At 31.6% G+C, this 21,024-nt stretch overlaps 2 protein-coding genes across 4 annotated transcripts; one reads left to right on the top strand and one right to left on the bottom strand.

Annotated features, from left to right (window-relative positions):
• Positions 1–3,375: 3,375 nt before the first annotated feature.
• Positions 3,376–12,349, bottom strand: LOC131933682 (trichoplein keratin filament-binding protein). 3 transcript variants are annotated; one of them, XM_059290333.1, is made up of 14 exons: positions 12,296–12,349; positions 10,357–10,563; positions 9,785–9,893; positions 8,844–8,945; positions 8,438–8,563; positions 8,161–8,334; positions 7,837–7,949; positions 7,600–7,666; positions 7,288–7,398; positions 6,582–6,643; positions 6,020–6,101; positions 5,500–5,685; positions 4,436–4,579; positions 3,376–3,862 (listed from the first exon to the last, which is right to left on the bottom strand). In XM_059290333.1, the coding sequence occupies exons 2-14, from the start codon at positions 10,545–10,547 to the stop codon at positions 3,833–3,835; spliced, it is 1,497 nt and encodes a 498-aa protein (XP_059146316.1). In that variant the 5' UTR covers positions 10,548–10,563; positions 12,296–12,349; the 3' UTR covers positions 3,376–3,832. The 3 variants fall into 3 exon arrangements, with proteins under 3 accessions (XP_059146316.1, XP_059146310.1, XP_059146318.1); XM_059290327.1 differs by having other exon boundaries at positions 12,173–12,332; XM_059290335.1 differs by lacking the exon at positions 12,296–12,349 and adding an exon at positions 11,823–11,852.
• A 240-nt stretch (positions 12,350–12,589) lies between these two features.
• Positions 12,590–19,488, top strand: LOC131933580 (glycolipid transfer protein-like). Its single transcript, XM_059290295.1, has 7 exons — positions 12,590–12,646; positions 16,006–16,224; positions 16,563–16,618; positions 16,749–16,873; positions 17,086–17,236; positions 17,727–17,804; positions 18,530–19,488. The coding sequence occupies exons 2-7, from the start codon at positions 16,062–16,064 to the stop codon at positions 18,632–18,634; spliced, it is 678 nt and encodes a 225-aa protein (XP_059146278.1). The 5' UTR covers positions 12,590–12,646; positions 16,006–16,061; the 3' UTR covers positions 18,635–19,488.
• Positions 19,489–21,024: the final 1,536 nt, after the last annotated feature.

The following is a 21,024-nucleotide window of genomic DNA, read 5'->3' as shown; positions in this document are numbered from 1 at the left end:
TCTCTAGCAAGGCTGAATCCTTGAGATTGGTTAAGCCATCTTCTAGTTGTGTCATTAGTTAAGGCTACTAAAAATTACACTACATAACTCAACCTCCCCATTTATGTTACTAGATATCTTTATCAAATATCAGTGAAGCTGGGGTTTTCCTTGAAAAATGAGATTCAGAAATTAAAACATAGGGCGATAAATAGACAGGAGAAATAGGAGAAATAGCTGATAAAATATTGTTATTCTTAAAACTTTGTGTTGTCTAATACCACATCATTTGTACATTACAGCAGCTATTGTTTTGTAACTATTATTCTACAGAGTTACACAAACTTTCAAATCAACCTTTACATTTTTTCTGATATAAAACTCTGTTTCTTTCTACATTACTTGAGCTCATTTACAAAGTTGGGCTTCTCATAATAAGAATAGTTTTACTTTTTTGTAACATTTATATATACACATATTTATATTCAGAAATTTAAAAAACCATCCAAGCCAATATTTTTTGCTAATAGCCTACTTTATTTATTAAGTATGAACATATTTTGTGATATTCAAAATACTTCTGATTGTTTATTTTAAGTATATACGCTTATCTGCTATTTTACAAAACAATGTATTTTTAAATATTTTGTGTAATCTGCTTTTGATCATTATTGTGTGAGGGCTATTGTGCTGGGATATTTTATTTAAATTATTGCTTTATTTTAGAACCTACATTCCAGTGTGCTATAGAAATATACTTTTTTTAACAGAAACTTTTTTTTCATGATCAGCCAACAGATATATCTGTCTAAAACAATTCCATATTATATGGGATCATGTGATCTCATGAATTACTTACCACCTAGAGTATTGTATTGTTAGACATTGGTTTTTAGGTTTGTTTCAGTTGTTTTTTTCTGGTTCTGTGCAAGTCTTTGATGTACCAATGTAACCACAACATTCTAGCAGATTCAGTCTTTAAAAGAATTAGCATTGCATTTTATGCTCTTAAGATAATTATTCCTATTAAAAAAATGGAATTTATTTGGGTAGTCTCCCTTCTGTTTCATCAAACTTGCTACTTTTCAAGCTAAGCTAAATATTTTGAGATTGTTTGAGCTCTCTTCTACTTATGTCATTTGGTCAGGCTCCCAAAAATTACACTACATAAGTTAGCCACACTGTTTTCTTAAAATATCAAAATACTATCGAATTTTTTTTTTTTCAGAAATAAATTTGTAGATTAACCGTAGGTAGACAGGAGTGATAACTCAAATATTTTTTCCTACATCTTTATTTTTATTGGATACCACTTTATACATTCATTACTTACAGCAAGTCTTGTTTTGTTTGACTGTATCAAGGTGCACAAATTATCCCAAAAAACTTTTTCAAGTATTTTTCTGTCTTATTTAATACAATATAATAATTTACTAACATTTATATTCAGGAAATCTGAAAAAAAAACTGCCATGCCCAATTGTCTGCTAACACTTTTCAATATACTTTTGATTTTTAAAGTAAAGTGTCTTTGTATGGTATTTCACCAAATAATGTTTTTCAAATACTTATCAGGGTCATTGTGCGGGGGTTTATTTAATTATTACTTTATTTTAGAACCTATGTGATATATGAATGTACTTCTTTTAAAAGAAATGTTATTAAATTATTACTTTATTTTAGAGCCTACATTCCAGTGTGATATATGAATGTACTTTTTTTAAAAGAAATGTTATTAAATTATTACTTTATTTTAGAACCTACATTTGTGATATATGAATGTACTTCTTTGAAAAGAAATTAAATTAAATTACTTTATTTTAGAACCTACATTCCAGTGTGAAACATGAATGTACTTCTTTTAAAAGAAATGTTATTAAATTATTACTTTTTTTTAGAGCCTACATTCCAGTGTGATATATGAATGTACTTCTTTTAAAAGAAACGTTATTAAATTATTACTTTATTTTAGGGCCTACTTCCAATGTGATATATGAATATTCCACTTTTAAAAGAAATTTTATTTGCATCATCAGTAAAAGAGTATATGTATACTATTAGGTTTACTGTAAAATTATTTATAAAACAGTTCCACCATCCATAACCTGTCCAGGCAGCATCCATATCCATCTTGTTGTATCAAACAAGACCTCATGTTTTATCTCTCAATTAAACACTTCCACTGCTGAATGTTAGGTTTTTTTTTTTTTACTTTTGCATTTTATGTACATAGCTTAATTTAATTTATAAACGGCTTTTAAGTGCAATAATTATTTATTAAAATGTGATATATATTTTTCTATTTGAAAAAAAAAGGTTTTTGGTTATTTGTTCTCCTTTCCCCCCCCCCCCCCCCCCCTCCCCCTTCCTTCCTATTCACTGTTTATACATTACATGATTTTTGTAAACTTTCTCCATCTCACAATTATTTGTATTAAACCAAGGCAATGAATTGAGCGGTGTAATGTATGCAGCAGAATAGATTTTTAAAAATGTATTTACCATTCCCACTTCATTTGTATTTATTTATTTTCTTGCAAATTAAAATGCTGCTTAAAAGAGTGTTTAAAATGTAGTTATTAACAAGCGATTTAAAAGTTACTGAACAAAAAGGGGTGAAATAATAGCATCAATGGGCCCAGTGGTTGTAATTAAATGAAAGAAGATGGCCACTTGCATGACCACCAGTTAAAACAGAAGGCTAGAAACTTTGGGTTTTTGTTTTTTTTAAAATGGCATTGTTGATAATATTTTAAACTGTTGATAATATTTTAAACTGTTGATGATATTTTAAACTATTGATGAAATTTAAAACTGCTGCTAATATTTTAAAAATAAAAAATTATTGCACAATCAGTTTGCTTGCAACTTTACTTTCTGTGTTTGCTACATGTTTTGCTGTTAGGGCATCATCCAAAAATGATGTCAGCCAGACACCTCCCCCCCCCCCCCCACCCTTTCTTATAAGTTACATAGCTCATCATAATTCATGACACCGCCCCCCCTCCCCATATACTATAACACAGTTTAAATCAAATGAACCAAAAAGCAAACTGGATAATATAGCTGGTCTGTGTATAGCCTCACAAGACTTAAGGTCAAAGTTGCCTCTAGTTTAAGACAAAAGGTTATCATGAACTTCCTTTTCAACATGTATGGGGTACCCAGAGTTTAATCAACTTTTTGATGAAGGTGATTTACATTGAAATAAGCTTATTTGTGAACTTTCGTCCATTAAATTGTACCGGTTATTGGATTTTGATAAACCTTACTACATAGAGTAAGTACCACTTCCTGTTACCAGACGTTGAAAAACACCTACTAATAAGATATAATTTTTATCTTCCATCTGGGAGAAACTGTTACAGTACTAATTAAATAAAACAACAAAAAAAGTTTAAAAACAAGAAATTTATTTTAGTACACAAAATTATGGTACAATTATCGTAGTGAGCTACTTGCTTGAATCTCCTACAATGGCAGTGGGGGAAAGCAAATTACAGTGTGCAGTGAGGATACAACAAAGTTTAACTAATTTTAAAAGTCTATACAGAGTTCAATATAATTTAAATAGTCAAGAAGAGAGTACTCTAAAACTAATTTTGAACTAAAAGCTTAGTGTAAAGGATATAAAATGTTCAAATAATAAGGAATGTTTAGTAATTATGTTTGTTTTAAATGCAAAGTTTACAAATGAGAAAACTTAGAAAAAATGCTACCCATACTACACTCAAGATATTCCTGGTGAACTTTTTGATTAACTCACACTAATTCTTGCTTCCTGCCATTCAAGCAAATAAAAGCAATATTTTTAAAACTATAAATAGACATGTCAATCAAACATTATCACAGATCACATCCAAGCTTGTCTCCTCCCATGGTCCTATGGAGTACAAACGACATTTGTTATACAAAAGTAGAATGTCCAATTATTAGTTTTATATATATATATATATATTAACAAAAAACACAGTATTATCAATTAGCCTTTCTTCATCAACTTTATGTCTTGCTAATTCATCAGATTTTTTTTAAATTTCAAAATTTTAATGAAGTTTGATAATACTTGAAATGGGGATGGCATGGTTGAATGGTAGAGCATTTGGTTACTAGTCTGAAGGTCTCAAGTTCGGATCTCGGTTCAGACTAGTGACTGAAGGTTATACTTGAGTCAACCCAGCTCTGATGGGTACCTGACTTACGTTAAGGAAACAAATGCGGCAGGACATAGTGTTTTACACAATATCCCCCTATATGCAGAGGCCATTGAAACAGATGAACTCTACTTCATCTGCCCCATGTGTCGTGTGCACGAACGGGAAAAGATGATGAATTCATGTAATGTTAATAAAACTTTCGAAAAAAGTTCCTCCTGATCTGTTTACTTGACTGCTTATATTTTATTCCCCTATTGCCACATGTAAACATGTTGTGAGTATAGAGTGGCACCACTTACTCTAGGTGTGTAGCCTTTCAGGCGCATCCTCTCAGTTTCTTGCTTCAACAAATCTTCATAGTACATCTCTTCATTTTTATCTTCCTCCAACTCCAGTCTCAGGTTCTCCTGGAGTTCTCTTTCCTTCAGCCTACGTGTGTGCATCTGTAGGATAAGTTCATCATGTACCATGAGCTTATACTCAACACAACATGTTTTGTAAAATAAATTTCATTAATTTTATAATACTTAAACAGTGGCCAGCTCGAATCTGTTGGACGTCATAGAGTCCACCCAGCTCTGACAGGGAACCTGACTCAAATTAGGGAAACAAAGGGTATAATGCTGACCACTATTCCCAATAAAACAGATGAACTCTATTTAATCTGCCCATTGTATCTTGGGGACAAATGGGAAAAGATGATGATAAGAACAGCAGCAAATGAAATTGTTTATATAGAATTTTATTTTCATGAATAGCCATTCCATGATAACTAGGAATAGAGTTGATTCTCTGAATGTTTTTAAAACAAAAGTTTGGGTATATTATACACAACAGGCTTAGCATCTGCACCAAGTAGATATTTGCTTATCTTTATTGAACAGATATAACACTTAAATAGTTAGTGTTATTTAATTCTTTAAGCTGGTACTACTAAGAATGCCACTGGCAGTAACAGTATGGCTACGGCATTGCTAGAGTCAGGATTAGGAATAGAAATAGTGCTAGAGTAACTTTAAAAAAATTGCTTTCATATTCTCTTGCAGGTAACATAATTTTAGTGCAAATTAATTACTGTTTTTTTAATTAAAGGGACTGAGTAGTCGAGCGGTAGAGAGCTGGACTGCTAACCCGTAAGTCTCGAGTTCGAATCCGGGTTCAGATCAGTAGACCGTCCCTGAGTCCACCCAACTCTGATGGGTACCTAACTCAGGTTAGGGAAAGTAAAGTCGGTTGGGCATAGTGCTGACCACACTATCTCTTCATATGCCAAGGTCACAAAAACATGTCAACTCTAGTCACTTGCCCCTTAGACCGTCAGGTTTGAAAGTGAAATTTTACCTTTGTAAAAAAAAAAGCCTACCTGTTCTTCTAACTCCTCTTTAGTCGCCTGCTTGTTCTGTTTCTGTTTCTCCTCCTCCCTGCGGGTCATCTGCTGGGCTATCTCCATCTCCCTGACCAGCTCCTCCCTACGCTGGAGAGACTCCTCCTGTTGCTGCTGTAGCTCCTCCAGCTTCTGGGCGATCTGCTCTTGTCTGCTCTCTAGCACCTGCAAGGTATGCCTCAATGTTTTTATACAGGGTAACACAGCTATTCTTGTCTGTCTTACACTCCAAAGTTAAACTTGAACAACTTTTGTAATCTATTGCCTTCATATACTCTCAGATAGACTAATGTATTCATCAAACTAAACTGCTGTGGGTTTTTTTTTTCAATTTATTTTAATTAAGTCAAGTTAAGGTTGATTAAAAAATTTAATTTAAACATTTTCAGAAGTTCAAAAGGAACAAATAGCTCAAAAGTAATATTTATCAACCATTATTGAGTAAAATTTGAACACAATTTTTAGCCACGTTTTTCAAGCAGGTCAATAAAAGTATCACCTCAGACATTAGTCTCTGACGAGCTTGTCGCTCTCTTTCCCATTCAGCCGCTCTCTTCTGCCACATCCTCGCTGCCTCATCTCTTTAGAAGATGAAAAATTTCAACATTTTAATGGGTAACAAAAAATAGATCAATAAAGAATTTCAACAAAAATGTGCAAGCAATTAAAAAATTTTAATCAACAAAACACCAAAGTTAGTCAAAAAAATGTTGAGAAAATTACATAAAATACTAACAAAATTTCATAACGATCATAAAATATTCTAAGTAAAAATCTTATGTTAGCAATAAAGGTGTATTAGCAATTCGAATAAACACAAAGATGCTAAAAAGTATCAACTAAATAGCAGGAATAATAAACTTTTCAAATTATAAATTCCAATGCGATGTAGAGCCTATTGCATAAAACACCAACAAAGTTTCATAACAATTGTAAAATTACTAGAAAGGTGTATAAACAATTTGAAGTAACACAAAGATGCTTAAAAAGTATCAACTAAACATAATTAAAAAGGAATTTTTCTAAATTATTAATTCCAACGAAATGTAAAGCAGACTTACTGATACAACATATCCAGCTCAGCCTCTCTTGCTTTCTCTAGCCTCAGTTGATCATCTATCACCTACAACAAACAAAACATCAACCACTGTCATCAAACTTAATTAGTAAATAAACTCAATGTTTGGTTTCATCCATACAGAACATCACACACTAGAAGGGTGGTTTATTTTGTAATAATAGCCTACATGGGGCTCAGTAATTAAAATGATGTTAGAAGTATGGCTATTTTAGGGAGTGTGTGACAAAAATCCTAAAGAGTTTGGTTTTTTATGAAAGCATGTGGTGATTAATTAAGGGGTGAGAAAAGAGAAAATCAGCAAAAATTGCTTAACATAATTAAAATGGATGGCTTTCAGATATACCTACTCGAGCAGTACATGACAACATACATTTTTTTGTTCCCCTAAATGGAAAAATATGTATGTATGGAAGTTATGGGATGGCAGGGGTCAGATGCAGAGTATAAGACTGCAAACCTAGAGTTTTGATACCAGACTTGGATCTAGTGTACTCAAGTAAGGGAAAGTAAAGGTGGCTGGGCATACTATCACTTTAAATGCAGAGTTCAAAGAAATAAATGAACTTTACTTCATCTGCATTACTGACTACTTAATTTGTTACTTTTGTCAAATACTGTATGGCTGATCTGTTTTTAGTATAGAATAATCTTACTGTAATTTATTTTCAAAAATATTTTAACATTACTTGTTTCATCCATTGGGCATCAGCTCTGGCTTTTTCTTTCCTCGCAGTCTGAAGAGCAGTCTGTTCATTTTCTTTCTCTATCAATGACTCCAGCAACTTTCTATCTTGTTCCTAAAAAAAATTTAGTTTTACTATTCCACTTTTTATTACTGAAAATGGTATTAGTGCTAGGAAATATATAAGTGGAACAAAAGATGTTTAAAACCAACCAACGGAAACTACAGGAAAATGAAGTGAAAAGTATATGAATTCTTGTAGAAGATTTAATGAAGTTACGAAAGAACATGAAAAAAATTAAAATTATATCCTTACTAATTCTTCTTGAATGACTTTTGACTTGTGCATCATCTGAGCTTTGTGTTGCCTCAACAGTGCACGCCTGTGATAACATTAAAAGCTAATTATAAGAAATTATATATTAAAATAAAATATTTTTAAAACTTTTATAAAACACCATTTATATACACCATTTTAAAAATAAGTAATTTTTTTTTAAAATAAAATACTTATAAACAGCTCTTTATAATGGATTATCAACATTGAACACACCCAATATCTTTTTTTCTGCGCTCTTCTTCTCTTCTTTTCTGCTGATCCTCCAACTGTTGTAGCTCCCACTTCTCTCTCAACAACAAATCTTGCTGTTCTTTCCATGCTTTTGCCTATCATATAAACAACAGTGCTCATAGATAACCAACAACCTCAAAGCATATATTTATTTATTTTTTTAATTCTTTACCACTTCTAAAAGAAATAAAACAATATTTTTTACAATACATTAAAAATAAATTACTTTTTACAATCACTATACAAATAGTAGCTGATTTAACACATTTAGATTTTTTTTAAGGTTAAACTTTTTATTTCACTGACCTCAGCTTCTCTGGCCTTGAACTCAATCATCTGCTCCCTGAGTATATTTTTGATGGACTTCTCTTCTTGCAGCCTCCTCTCCTCTTTTCGTCTCTCCAGCTCTATCGCTGCTAATCTCTCTTCTTCCATCTGTTGCTCTATGGCTAGCTTTTCTCGTCTAGCTGACTCTAGCCTCTGTTGTTAAATCAAATATCAAAAATTTTAACTTTTATTTCACTTTGAAAAAAATTGTCAGGATCACTGACTGTGAAAGCTGTGATGAGAAACTTCGACTCACCTCCTCTTTCTCTGCCACTTGGTCTCCCCACTCACCAACCACATGCTCCTGGAGTAGGGCAGACTCTGCCTTTCTCAGGGCAGGGTTGTTCTCACGCCAGTGTTGGTACAACTTCTCCTCTGCAATCTAGGTGGAAAAAAAGCAGCTCAACTTTTAAGCTAGGGAAAATACTGACTAAACTAACTTACCAGCAAATAAAATAACTAGGTAAATTATTTTTTTAAATTTGGCAGGGAAAGAGAGAGAAAATTAAAATTCAAAGCTAAGGAAAGCCAGTATTCCTGTATCAGGCACTTCAAAAAGAATTTAATAACTGTCTAACACAATTCAAAGACTTTCACAGTTTTGTAAATCTGTGATGCAGACTTGCACACCAAACAAACTGTTATAAAACTAAAATCAAAACCTTTTGCCTTTTTTCCTCTCTGGCACTTTTCAAGCCTTCAGCCTTTACTTTCATTTCTTCCAATCTTTCATGGTTTGATTTTGAATAACCCTTTAACTCAGCCTATTGAGAGAAAGTAAAAGAAAGAGATGTATAGACAATATTGAAATTGTACTGTTTCTACAACCTTAAGTTGTAAAATGGGTTTTATCTTATATCTAATCATATTTTCCCAGTTTCCGAACTTGAGACTTTCAGTGTTAGCCGTCTTAAACCCTACCATCTGACCACACCATCCCCATGTTATATTTACTATGTTATTATGAACATCATAAACTTGCTCATGCTATATTAAAAATGTCTATGCTATCATTTCTATGTTCTATAACATAGAAAAAATGATAAATCCAATGATGATATAATAAAGTTACATTCCCTATAATATAGTAACACTACTGTAAAACATTATTACACTATACTGATGACTAAATTTAACATGGAAAAGGTAAGTTGGCAGTGAAGCAGAACCAAATATGATGAAGAGATGTGGTTGTGTCCGTATGCTCTACATGGGGTCCACAGGAATGATGACGATGACTTAATTTATAAGCTACATTAGTTCAGAGGCGTAGCGACTCTTCCCGGCGCCCGGGGACATACTTTCAATTTGGCGCCCCCTTGGGAGCAAATTTTCGATTTGCACCCCCCCTCGAACTTTTCATTTGCACCCCCCTCAAACTTTCGATTTGCACCCCCCCCCTCAAACTTTTCATTTGCACCCCCCCTCAAACTTTCAATTTGGCGCCCCCCCTAAGGTCGGCGCCCGGGGACATATGTCCCCCCCCCCCGCCCCCCCCCCTCGCTACGCTACTGCATTAGTTACACTATAACAACTTAATTTATATGCTAAATTAATCACACTGTAACAATCTTTTTGCTATATTTACTATGTCATTACATACCTCATAAGCTTTGTTTTCTTCAGCCAACAACAATGACAGCTTATCTTTCCTTGCTTTCAACTCTAAAGCTTTTTTATCCTGGTTTTTTGACTCCCTGTAAGCTTCCATACTGTACAGCGTAAAATTAAATAAACCATCAGTAAAGAAAAAGTAAAAAAGAATCTTCTTTAGACCTAGTGATTCATTGGGCTGAGGAAGTAGAGTTCATCTGTTTCTTGACCTCAGCATGTAAAGGGAAGGTGTGGTTAGCACTTTGCCCAGCAGCTTTTAATTTCCCTAATGTGAGTTTTTAAGCACACTTCAGAGTTCTGTGGACGGGGCGTTCTACTGACTTGAACCCAGAAGTGAACTCAAGACATTTGGCTCTACCGCTTTGGCCAAGCTGTCCAATAAATAAACCATCACAGCTCTCAAATAAAATGAGGCTACAAGCTAAATATTATAAAAATGTATTCAGAATATAATCTCTGGCATAGCAATAAAAACAATTATGACAGTGGTTACCGGTCTTGAAAACCTTGTGGGGATGTAATCTCTGTCGTAGCAATAAAAACAATTATGACAGTGGTTACCTTTCTTGAAAACCTTGTGAGGACGACCAGGAGTTCTGCTTTGCTGCCCAAACATCAGAGTTTTTGAAGTAGTTGGCAGTGTGAGTCCACTGGTTCCTGAAATTGTCTTCATGATTTCTGTGTCTGACTATTGCCTGCTCATACATGTTTTTCCTGGAAGACCAGTAGCCCTGCATAGTTGGCAGAGCCATTTTTTTTTTAATTTATCTGTTAAAAAAAATATACAGGACAAATTTAGAAGAATCACAAATATTATATTATTAATATCAAGTGAAATGTCCTACTAAATATAGAATTATATTATTTTTTTTTAAAGTCATTTCGACCCTGCAACTAGACCATAGTGATTAGTTATTTTAATTTTTAAAATACTTCAGTTTATGCTATGAGATGAGAACCTAAACTAAAGAGGCGTTAAGTGTTATGGCAAGAAACAATTTTACAGCAAATAGCCTTTTTTATTGTATCAGCCCTTCATGATCTCCCTAAGACCTAAACACAGTGAATGTGGTTGACCTACAGTTTTTTATAATGTAATGGACCCAACTGAGAATTGTCTCAAAATTATTCAAAATAATTAAATGGCCAATCAATGTTTGTCTACTAAAGTGAAATTTCAGGTTATAACTAAGGCTTGGTGAAAATAAACAGAAATGTAGCCTTAAACTAAGAAAAAAAAATTTCAAGTACTCAGGATTTGCAACTTTTATAACATTGATTATCCAAAATTTCTGAATCATTATCATTACTTCAGGCTTAAGTTGTTTAGTTTAATAGTGTTTTTTTTATGCCCGCTTTGATGACAAAAAAAAACATGATTTTATCCATGTCAACAATAATGATGGAAGGATTTTTGTCAACTAGTTGACATCCATTACATTATCATTAGGTGTATCTGGTGCTGTAAATCTTTTTTTTTCCTTGCTTGGCTAGATCTGTGTATTTTATTAGTATTATTGTTTTGAGTTTATATTTAACTCAATGCAACAAGCCCGCCGGTGGGTTGAGGCCACGACGGAGGGGGGGGAGGGGGGAATGATCTGACTGGGATTCAAATGGACCACTCGAAATATCATCCCAGATTTTAACCATTTTTATTTTTCTTAAAATTTGTAGGCCAGCCCTAAGGATTTTAAATTGAATTTAATATTTAGCCATTTTACACTTTCTTTAGGACTTTACACAACTTTTTTCTTCATATGCGGAGGTCACAGAAAAAAGTGAACTGCTTCACTTGCCCCATAGACCATCAGGTTTGAAAGGGAACTCTACAACTCATCTTTCTTTAGTATAACTTTAGTAATCTTTTAATCTTTAGGCCTTTACTTTAGTTAGGCTTTAGCTTAAGACCTAATCTCTAAGTTTTAGGCTATTTTATTTATTTTTAAATTTTGTTTCTAATTTCTTGCGACGAAATAATAATGTCGTTAATATAGGCCTAGGCCCTATTAGTATATTTAACATACATGAATGAATTTGAACTTTTGAGTATTTTAAATTTTATGACTAGATCTAGGTCTATTTAGATTTTAGACAGATCTAGAGATCTAGGTTTGAAAGGGAACTCTACTACTCATCTTTCTTTAGTATAACTTTTGTAATCTTTTAATCTTTAGGCCTTTACTTTAGTTAGTCTTTAGCTTAACTTAAGACCTAGATTTTTCTAGATCTAGATCTAGATTCTAGGCCTTATCTCTAAAGTAAAAGTTAAAGTTTTATTCATTTATTTTTAAATTTTGTTTATAATTAATTATAATTTCTTGCGACGAAATATTGAAATAATAATGTCGATAATATAACTGTTTATTTAACGTACATGAATGAATTTGAACTTTTGAGTATTTTATGAATAGGTATATCAGACAGATCTAGAGATCTAGATCTATCTAGATCGAAATTTTTCAAAATAAATTCAAGCCTAGACAAAAGATATTCCTACGGATTTGTGAGCCAGCTCTGTCTCGAGTGACAACAAATGCTATGCGCAAACGCAAAGATTATCTTTAAAAAATAAGAAAGAACCATAGCGAAACTTTTAAACACCCGTCGCTTTCGTTAAATACTTTTGTTTAAAATAAGAATTATTATTATTATCCTAACGATTTCAATTCTATCAATATTTAATTTATTTGTAAATTAGCTGATTTTATGTTCGAAATGTTTTACTTGAAAATACGTAGGCCCTAATCATGTATAATTATTTTTCAGGGAATCGCTTCTTGTTTTTGTACTTACCGATAAACAAACGTTACCGGCTGACCACATAACAACACGGTTCAGATCACAGCAGGTATGCATAGATAATTAATATACTAAATATTTATACAGGGGCCTAGATCTAGTAGTATAGAGTATAGATCTGTATAATTTTATAAACTATACTATTTAGTACCTTCTGATAGATCTAGGTTAAACTCCATTTTAGCGTAATGGACACCAGCGAGTTGACGAGATTCCTTCCATAATGAATGATGATAATGTTTTGTTGTTCAACTTGTTGACATGGAATAAAAACGTGCTTTTTAATCTAGTTCTAGAGTCTAGATTCAATAGGGCTTTTATAGGCCATAGGCCCTATCTGTAATAGATCTAAATGCACCATATATTTTTACTGACATTTAAATTCATAATCCGTAGCCTTAGCCTTAAATTAAGCTGGCCTTAAAATTAAAATATAAAATAAAAATTAGACTAGGCCTACTTAAAAAACTTTTAAAATGTCTTAAAATCACAAAATGAAATTTAAAAAAAAAGTTTCTAACTTTCTACTGTTATAGATCTAACTGTTTCTAGATCTAGCATCAACTCAACTGAACTGAGACTTTAATGAGACTCTTGTGTCTATCTTGTTTTGTGTTACTGTCTTACTTAATACTTAGTGAGTCTTAGTCTCTGAGAGATGTTTTTTAATTAATATATAATTGTTTGTTTGTTATGTTTAGTCATCGTTTCATTCATTGACTGATTGATGAGCTGATTGACTGAATAGTGATTGTTGAGTATTCAAAATGTTTACTCACTTTTGGCTTGTTACAAAAATGCATATGTTGCATAACATATAGCATTAATATTTTAATAATAAATATTATTAAATAGGCTGCTAATAGAGTCCATTAGTTAGTACGGTACCAGTTGAGTTTGACTAGATGCAGTGTTGCTCATTAATTATATTATAATTTTATTGCTGACCTGAGCTTCACAGTCACCCTACTGTAATCTGCCTGTAGATACTTTGTTTGGATTTTTAATGTGAAACCACAGTGCTTGGCACATAATTTTCATTTATGATTCACATTTTCTCCTTTCACACATGCCTGGATGAAATGACCAACTTTTCGCTTAGCGGCAAAACTTGAACCGATTAACTGTTAGATAAAATAAATTCTAGATATATGTAGCTCACCACAAATGTCAAGGTTATTGTGGTTTTCTCTTCTAAAATAAGAATAAACCAGGAGTAATCTCCCCTAAACTTTCTTGAATATTCTTATATAACACTACGTGGGATGGCAACTCGGGATATAGACATGATTTTTAATTACTTACACTTTTTAAAATAGAATAAAATGTGGTAGAAAAATTTTTTTGCACCAAGTGAATGGCAAATAATATGTTTAAAATAGCGCGAAATATTATTAGTACTTTATAAATTCATTTTACCTTTTGAGAAAAAAAAATCGGAAATATCGTAAATACTATTTCCGGTCAGCGGAAATTACTCAAAATTTGACAGAAGGCAGAAAATTAGATATCTTACTTATATGTGAAATTTTGTTTATCTATCTGAAACAGAACTCAAGTTATAGGGTTATAGGCTTTTGAAAAACTGACACATTACAAGCTTGTGTACGTATAGTCAGAAAGCTCTTGTCAGCGGCCTATGTCCCAGAAGGGACGACAGGCTAACCTAACATATAGTCAAATATCGGCTTGACTGGAGTTGTTCTGTAATATTGGAATCGCAAAGAGCAAAACAAGGGGCGATTGATTGAATTTTGTTCAGATGAGACGGAAGAGTTCATGTGGTACGTGGGTCAACACGGCTGTAGTGTGTGGCAGCTTACATAGGTTTTTTGACGGCAGTGAAAGATAGTGGGCTTATATAAAACATTTTTAAGCATGGTTGGTGATAGATGGTTGACAATATCACAAGAACAATTTACTGGAGTTGTAACCTTTGTTTGGAAATGCACATCTGTTCGTAAACCGTACATGTTATGCTTTTGTTTATAATAAAGTGATTGGTTTCATCATACTCTTGCTTGGAGATCCACATCTGTTTGTAAACTGGACATGTATTGCTTTTATTTATAATAAACTTGGGTATTGTACCCTTATGCATTATTAGGGTTTTATCTCAGTATTGTATACATCGGACCATTGACAGCCTTGAAAAAGTCATGTGATTTTTTTTACTCAATTAATTTTTCGAAGTAGTTTCTAGCAGGACAAAAATGTTATAGATTTATAAAATTGATGATTTAATGTTTTGAAGACTTAAATGAATGGCCTTGAAAAATGAATTGTCGTGTGTTACATACTAAGTGAAGTTTGCTAAGTTATATCTATTTGGGAAAAAACACTTGCCATATTAGTTTATGGGGGTGGGAAATTTACTACAAATTCTTCTTTCATCTGCTCCCAGCTGGGCCATGAGAGTCATACATAACATTACTTAAATCTTCTGCTTGTCTGTGATCAAAGAACAGTTGTGGTTGTTACCTCAAAAGTAGATCAATAGTTTTATTGGGGGATTTATGGGAGTGGGGTGCCTATTAGAGCTTAATAACTATATGCATCATACACATAACTGCTTTTACTTTCTTAAAATGCTGCTTAATTTAATAAATTTGTATTTAATTACTTTTTAAAATTCCTATTGGTAATAAGTTGGTGGTAATGGCTACATTGAAATATTAAAGCCATACCATCACCAGCTTTTATATTATCTTTTGTGAATAGCTTTTTCAAGTTCTAAACAACAAATATCCCATGTCAATCACTAAGCCTCTTGTGTCAGCACCAAATAAACTATACCAACACACATTTTTCAACCCCAACTAAACATTTCAACACTATCTCCAATACTAACAAAACATCTTCACTTTCAACACAAGATTTCTATTCGGGTAAATGTTATTTGCCCCCCACCCTAGAAAAATATCGAAAAGAAACCCTAAAACATGCATATGCTTCATTGCTTGTCACACAAATTCTGACAATTATGTAACTTCTTTGTGTCAATGAATGTACATACTGATTCCAGACTAATGTTATAAAAATAAAATCATATAAATTTCATTTTTAAACCAATAATACTTTTTTTCTGATTTGAAATAATGTGCCTTCTATTACAATAAGTTTCATTCTCTGCAATCTGACACTAATGTTACATAAAATGTTGAGGTTTTTTTTTTGGCATATCTTGTTAGCTGCATCTACTTTGCGCTACCTATGACATTTAGACAGCCTCTTGTGGTTGCCATTTTGAAAGTTCAGATTGTTTATTATACCACAGAATCACAGAGCCAGGTTGATGTGTTAATCAATACACCTTTAAAGGCATGGGGGTTTTAAGAATAATAATACATTTTTACCTCTGTGCTGATAATGATTTATATAATGTCATATTGTTTCCATGTTTTTCAGGATATGAGCAAGTGAGAGTTACCAGGGGAGATAACAGACAATAAGGGGACATAAACATGTCAGGAAACGTGGAGCTAGGATCTGGTGATTGCAGAATAAATGAATTCAGTGACAAAACAATTTTTGGCATTCTGTCAAAGTTTCAGTCTATTGACGAGCATGAAACGATCAACACAGTTCAGTTTCTGAGGGCATGTTCAGATGTCACTACTATACTGGGTAGAGAATTTAATTAACTTTTGTCATTGATTTTGTTATGATTGAAAAACATTTTTTATATATTTGATTTTCTGGAAGTAAAAAAAAAAAAGCACATTGGTTTTTTTTTTATGATAAGGTTCTGTAAATGAAATGTTTTATAAACTTATTCAATGACTGGACTTTATGTTAAAAACTTTATGTTATAATTTAGAAGTTTTAGTCTGAAAGAAACTTACAAGAATAGTAATATAAATAATTTTATGTCATATTAGAATGATTAGTTCTTATATAGTGTGGCATCAATTTTTTTGCCTTTTGTAATTTCTCCATTAAGAAACCATTATCTTCATTTTTAGATCGCTTGGGTTCCCAATTTGCTTTGCCCAAGAAAGACATGCTAGGAAACATTAAGGTAAAACATAAATAAAAATAAGAAAAAATCTTGTTCAATTTTAATTTTGACAATAATTGATTTAATGTAAGTAGGTAAGAGTTATTGAATTTATAAAAATTATATTAACATTTCAATATTTACCCAACAGAGGATTGAAGATCGCTATCTGACAGATCCAACCCTTTACTCCTCTTTGAATGCAATAATGGAAAAGGATTCAAAAGAAGGACATAAAAACAGTAGCGCGATTATTGGAATTATTTGGCTGAAAAGGTGCTTATAAAAAGACTTGAAGTAATTTTTTTGTTTTATATAAGAAAAGTTTTTTTAAACTATACTTTTTTTATATTATTTCTTTTCAAATTTTAATATTACAGATGATTGGCCAGACATTCTGTATTTTTCTATGACAAAACGACTGTATTTATACTTAACTTAAGTTTAAAGCTATTTTTAAAGCATCTTTTTTTACTATTTGTGATCAGGGGCCTGGAGTTTTTGCGTGCTTTCATCAAAGGCTTGTCCAGAGATTACCACAACAAAGTGCAGGAAGAGAATCTGAGGACCACAGTGCTCAAGGCTTACGAGACCACCCTCAAACCTTATCACGGAGTCATCTCCAAGTTTTTGTTTTCAGTGAGTTCTCACTGTTTTCTTTCTGTTTGTCAAATTCTGTCCAAACACTGGCCCCTTTACACCGCACTCAAGGAAAAACTATATGGGGCGCCCGCGGACCTGGAGACCACAGTCCAGTTCATACACAGAGTTGGACTTATTGTTTAAATCCTCCACCATAAACTAAATTAAGAATGCAGAAGAAGTCCAATTCTGTTGTCTCTGCAAGATCTTAACTGTCAATGTGTGTTCTCTTTCTGTTTGTGTAATTCTGTTGTCTGTGCGAGTTCTTAACTTTCTGTTTTCTTTCTGTTTGTCCGATTTTGTTGTCTGTGTTACTTTGTTTTCTTTCGGTTTGTCCACTTTAAATTCATTTTTCATTCTTTAAACAACTCAGAATACTTGTTGACTCATTCTTATAAGAATTTTTTAAAATATACAAGTTTTTTAAATAGTAATTTGCAGATGTAATACATTTGAGAATAATACTTACCTCCCTTATTTCAACTAGAATTTGACCAGGTTTGTTCCATACAGAAAAGATTTCTTGAAGGCTCTTATAACTGACCCAGAAGGGACAGTGGAAACAGTGAGTACAAATAAGTCATTAATCTCTAATACTGCCATATGCTAACCTATCAGATTTCAGGGAGTCAACCCAACTTTGATGACTTATCATGGAAAGTGTATACATTTGGGACAGCGTGGCCTAGTGGTAGAGAGCTAGACTGCTAACCTGAAGATCTCGAGTTTGAATCTGAATTCAAATCAGTAGAATGTCCATGTGTACCTAAGTCATGTTAGGGAAAACAAAGGCGGCTGGGCATAGTGCTGACCTCACTATCCCTTCATATGGAGAGGTCTCTACTTCATCTTACCCATGTCTTGGGCACGAATGTAAAAAGATGATGAAATACATATGGTAATATTGTTCACTTCACATTCTCTTTATGTGCAGGGGCCACAGAGCAGGTGTACTCTACTTCATCTGCAGTGTAATGTCTATAAATGATACTTACAATGTGTTGTGGATTGTTTTATTTAAATAAAAGAAGTAGAATAACTGTTTCAGAATATCTTGTAAATGATGACAAATTTCATACCCAAAATTAATCACTTAATGTGGTCCATTTAATTTTGTTAGAATATCATAAAATATCATTTCCATCTTGCATATATCCAACTTTGTTTCAAGTTGTAATAAAAAAAATAATTGACCAGCCTCAATGTTGTGTTGACATTTAATGATTGTTAGAAAATATGTACTCACTTATTGTTGTTATTAATAAACTTTGTTTCTGTAAATGTCCACAGTTGTTTATAGACATTGACCTCTATCTGCCCAACTTCTCTGACAATGTGGACCTAGTTGAAACTCTGCTCAACCTGCATGGCCTAAACTCACAGGAAACATCTTAATAACTTTCATTTAGAACCTTAGAACCTATTTAAAATAATTTTTTTCAGTTAAGGACCTTACCATTTGTTTTGAACACCTACTGTTTTCAGCTCAGAATTAATCAATATTAAAAGTAAAAGTTTTTTATTATATTGGTGGAAAAACATTTTTTAGTACAACATTTAAATGATAATAATCTGTATTATTGAATCCCTTATTTTCTTTATTAAGAAAATCAACTTTATCTTTATATCCACCCTCCACGTATTTATTTTTATATAACAGTGTTAGTGGATCAGTTTTTTTTTCATTTGGTGGAGAAATCGACATTTACATGTAAAACTTTCTTTAAAAACTTTTTAACTTGGAAGAAAAGTTCTCATAGTGACTGTTGTGAATATTTGTATTATTTATCCAGGCTGCTGGCCACAATTAATGACAAGCTTTTCACCTTTTAAGTTTACACTGAAAAATTGACAGTTGATGACTGAAAAATTAACTGAAAACTGTTCTCATACTGTGTTGTTATTTGTAGGAGTATTTAATTAGAATAACATCTAGTAATCATTTTGGTGTGATTTCACATATTTGTAATAATCATTTGGGTGTGATTTCACTTTTTTAAAACCCATATAACACATAATATGGCATCCCTCCTAAAAAAATGTGTCTTATGGACAAAACTGTGAATTTGTTTTTATTTTTTGACCTTTGAAAAAAAAATAACATTCCAAAAATGATATACTTTGATACATTGAAATATTTATTTTGAAATAAATAATGTCATATATAAGTAGTTTATTGAGTTTTAGTGATTTATGTTGATTGTTGGTTTTTTTTTTGTTCATTCAATAATAACCATAGTTTCTTTCAATTCCTGTTGATACAAAAATATTTTCAATTTTATGTTATGAAAAGCGATATTTTTACCTTATTTCTATGTTAATGAGGATATATGTATGTATATATATATATATATATATATTCTTACTTAAATTTTTCAGTTTTTTTTTGTGCTTTGAAGTTTTTGTGTTCATTGTTTAACTTAAAACTTTTCACTAACCATCATTGTGTTTAGATGAAATGGTTTTCCCTAGTATAGTAGTGGCAAAGATAAAGACTGGTTAGATACATTATGTTTACTTAAAACTATTTTCAAATTAAAGTTAAAAATAACACATCAGATCTAGAAATTTAATTTATAATTTAGTTTAATATTTTTTGACAGATTAGAATTCTACTGAGTCAATTTACTATTTAAGCTATCTAGAATTTCCATTTTTAAAAAAACTATTTTGAATGTTAGCATTTATCTTTATTTTGGTATTTGTTGGTTTATTGATTTTTTTTCCTTTGAATTGATATAAATTCAGATCAAAATAATTTTTTATTAAAAAAAATCTGAATTAATAAAGTAAAAATTTATTTTAAAAGTCTGAATGATAAAGTAAACATTTATTTTAAAAATCTGAATTAATAAAGTAAAAATTGCCATTTATATTTTATTACACATTTTGCTTTAACAAGCAATGCTAAAATATGTTGTTTTTAAGTGAAGATGATTAAATGTGAGTATAAAAGTTTTACAATTTAACAATTTTTATTTTCCAACTGAAGTTGATTTTGGTGCTATTTCTTTACCGTTTTTTTTGGTTGACACTGGTTATTTTGATATGTTTTTAAAAATAATTTGGTCAGTTGAAAAGTTGGTGAGGTGATAGTCTAGTATAAAAAATATTTTTTTTTTGCTTTAATTGCATTGTAAAATATTTCTTTAGCCTTCTTTTTATTGCATAATTTTTAAACATTTTTAAATACATTTTTGTATTTATTTCTTCTTTTGGCAATTTGTTCAGTTTGCATGGATTTTTTAAAATCTTAAATGGAACTATAATTAATCTGTTTTTAGTAGAATCTCAGAGTAGTAAACTGTTAATGTGGAAATAAATTTACATTTTATTCTAAAACGTGGTTAGTAGATGTTTTTTAATGTTCTGTAGTTTATTTCTATATTATATTTACTTAGTTTTTATATTTTTAATAGATATTCTATTTATTCTATTAAATTTTACTGTGTTCATTTTATTTATTTTCTAATAAATTCTTTAAATGGGTTATATTTTTTAAGTTCTCTATCGAAGTGAGCAATTTCAACTTGATACATTTTCAAAGTATGTTATTGTTAGCTTTAGATAGTGATCTATTGTGATATACTGTTTAACTTTCATTACTCCAACATTCCAATCAGTAGCCAGGGTTATTTTCTATTGATTTACTTAACGATGTACAAGATGGCACCATTTCATTATTACCAAAGTCAGTTTTTTACAAATTAACATAAACCAGTTTGATATTTTTTTATTAAATGTAGTATCTAATATAACCAAAACAATACGCATTTTATACCTTT

The sequence above is a fragment of the Physella acuta genome, unplaced genomic scaffold, assembly GCF_028476545.2.
Source record: "Physella acuta isolate Inbredline_101_S28 unplaced genomic scaffold, ASM2847654v3 ptg000107l, whole genome shotgun sequence".
Classification (NCBI taxonomy): domain Eukaryota; kingdom Metazoa; phylum Mollusca; class Gastropoda; family Physidae; genus Physella; species Physella acuta.
This window is presented reverse-complemented; position numbering and strand designations above follow the sequence as displayed.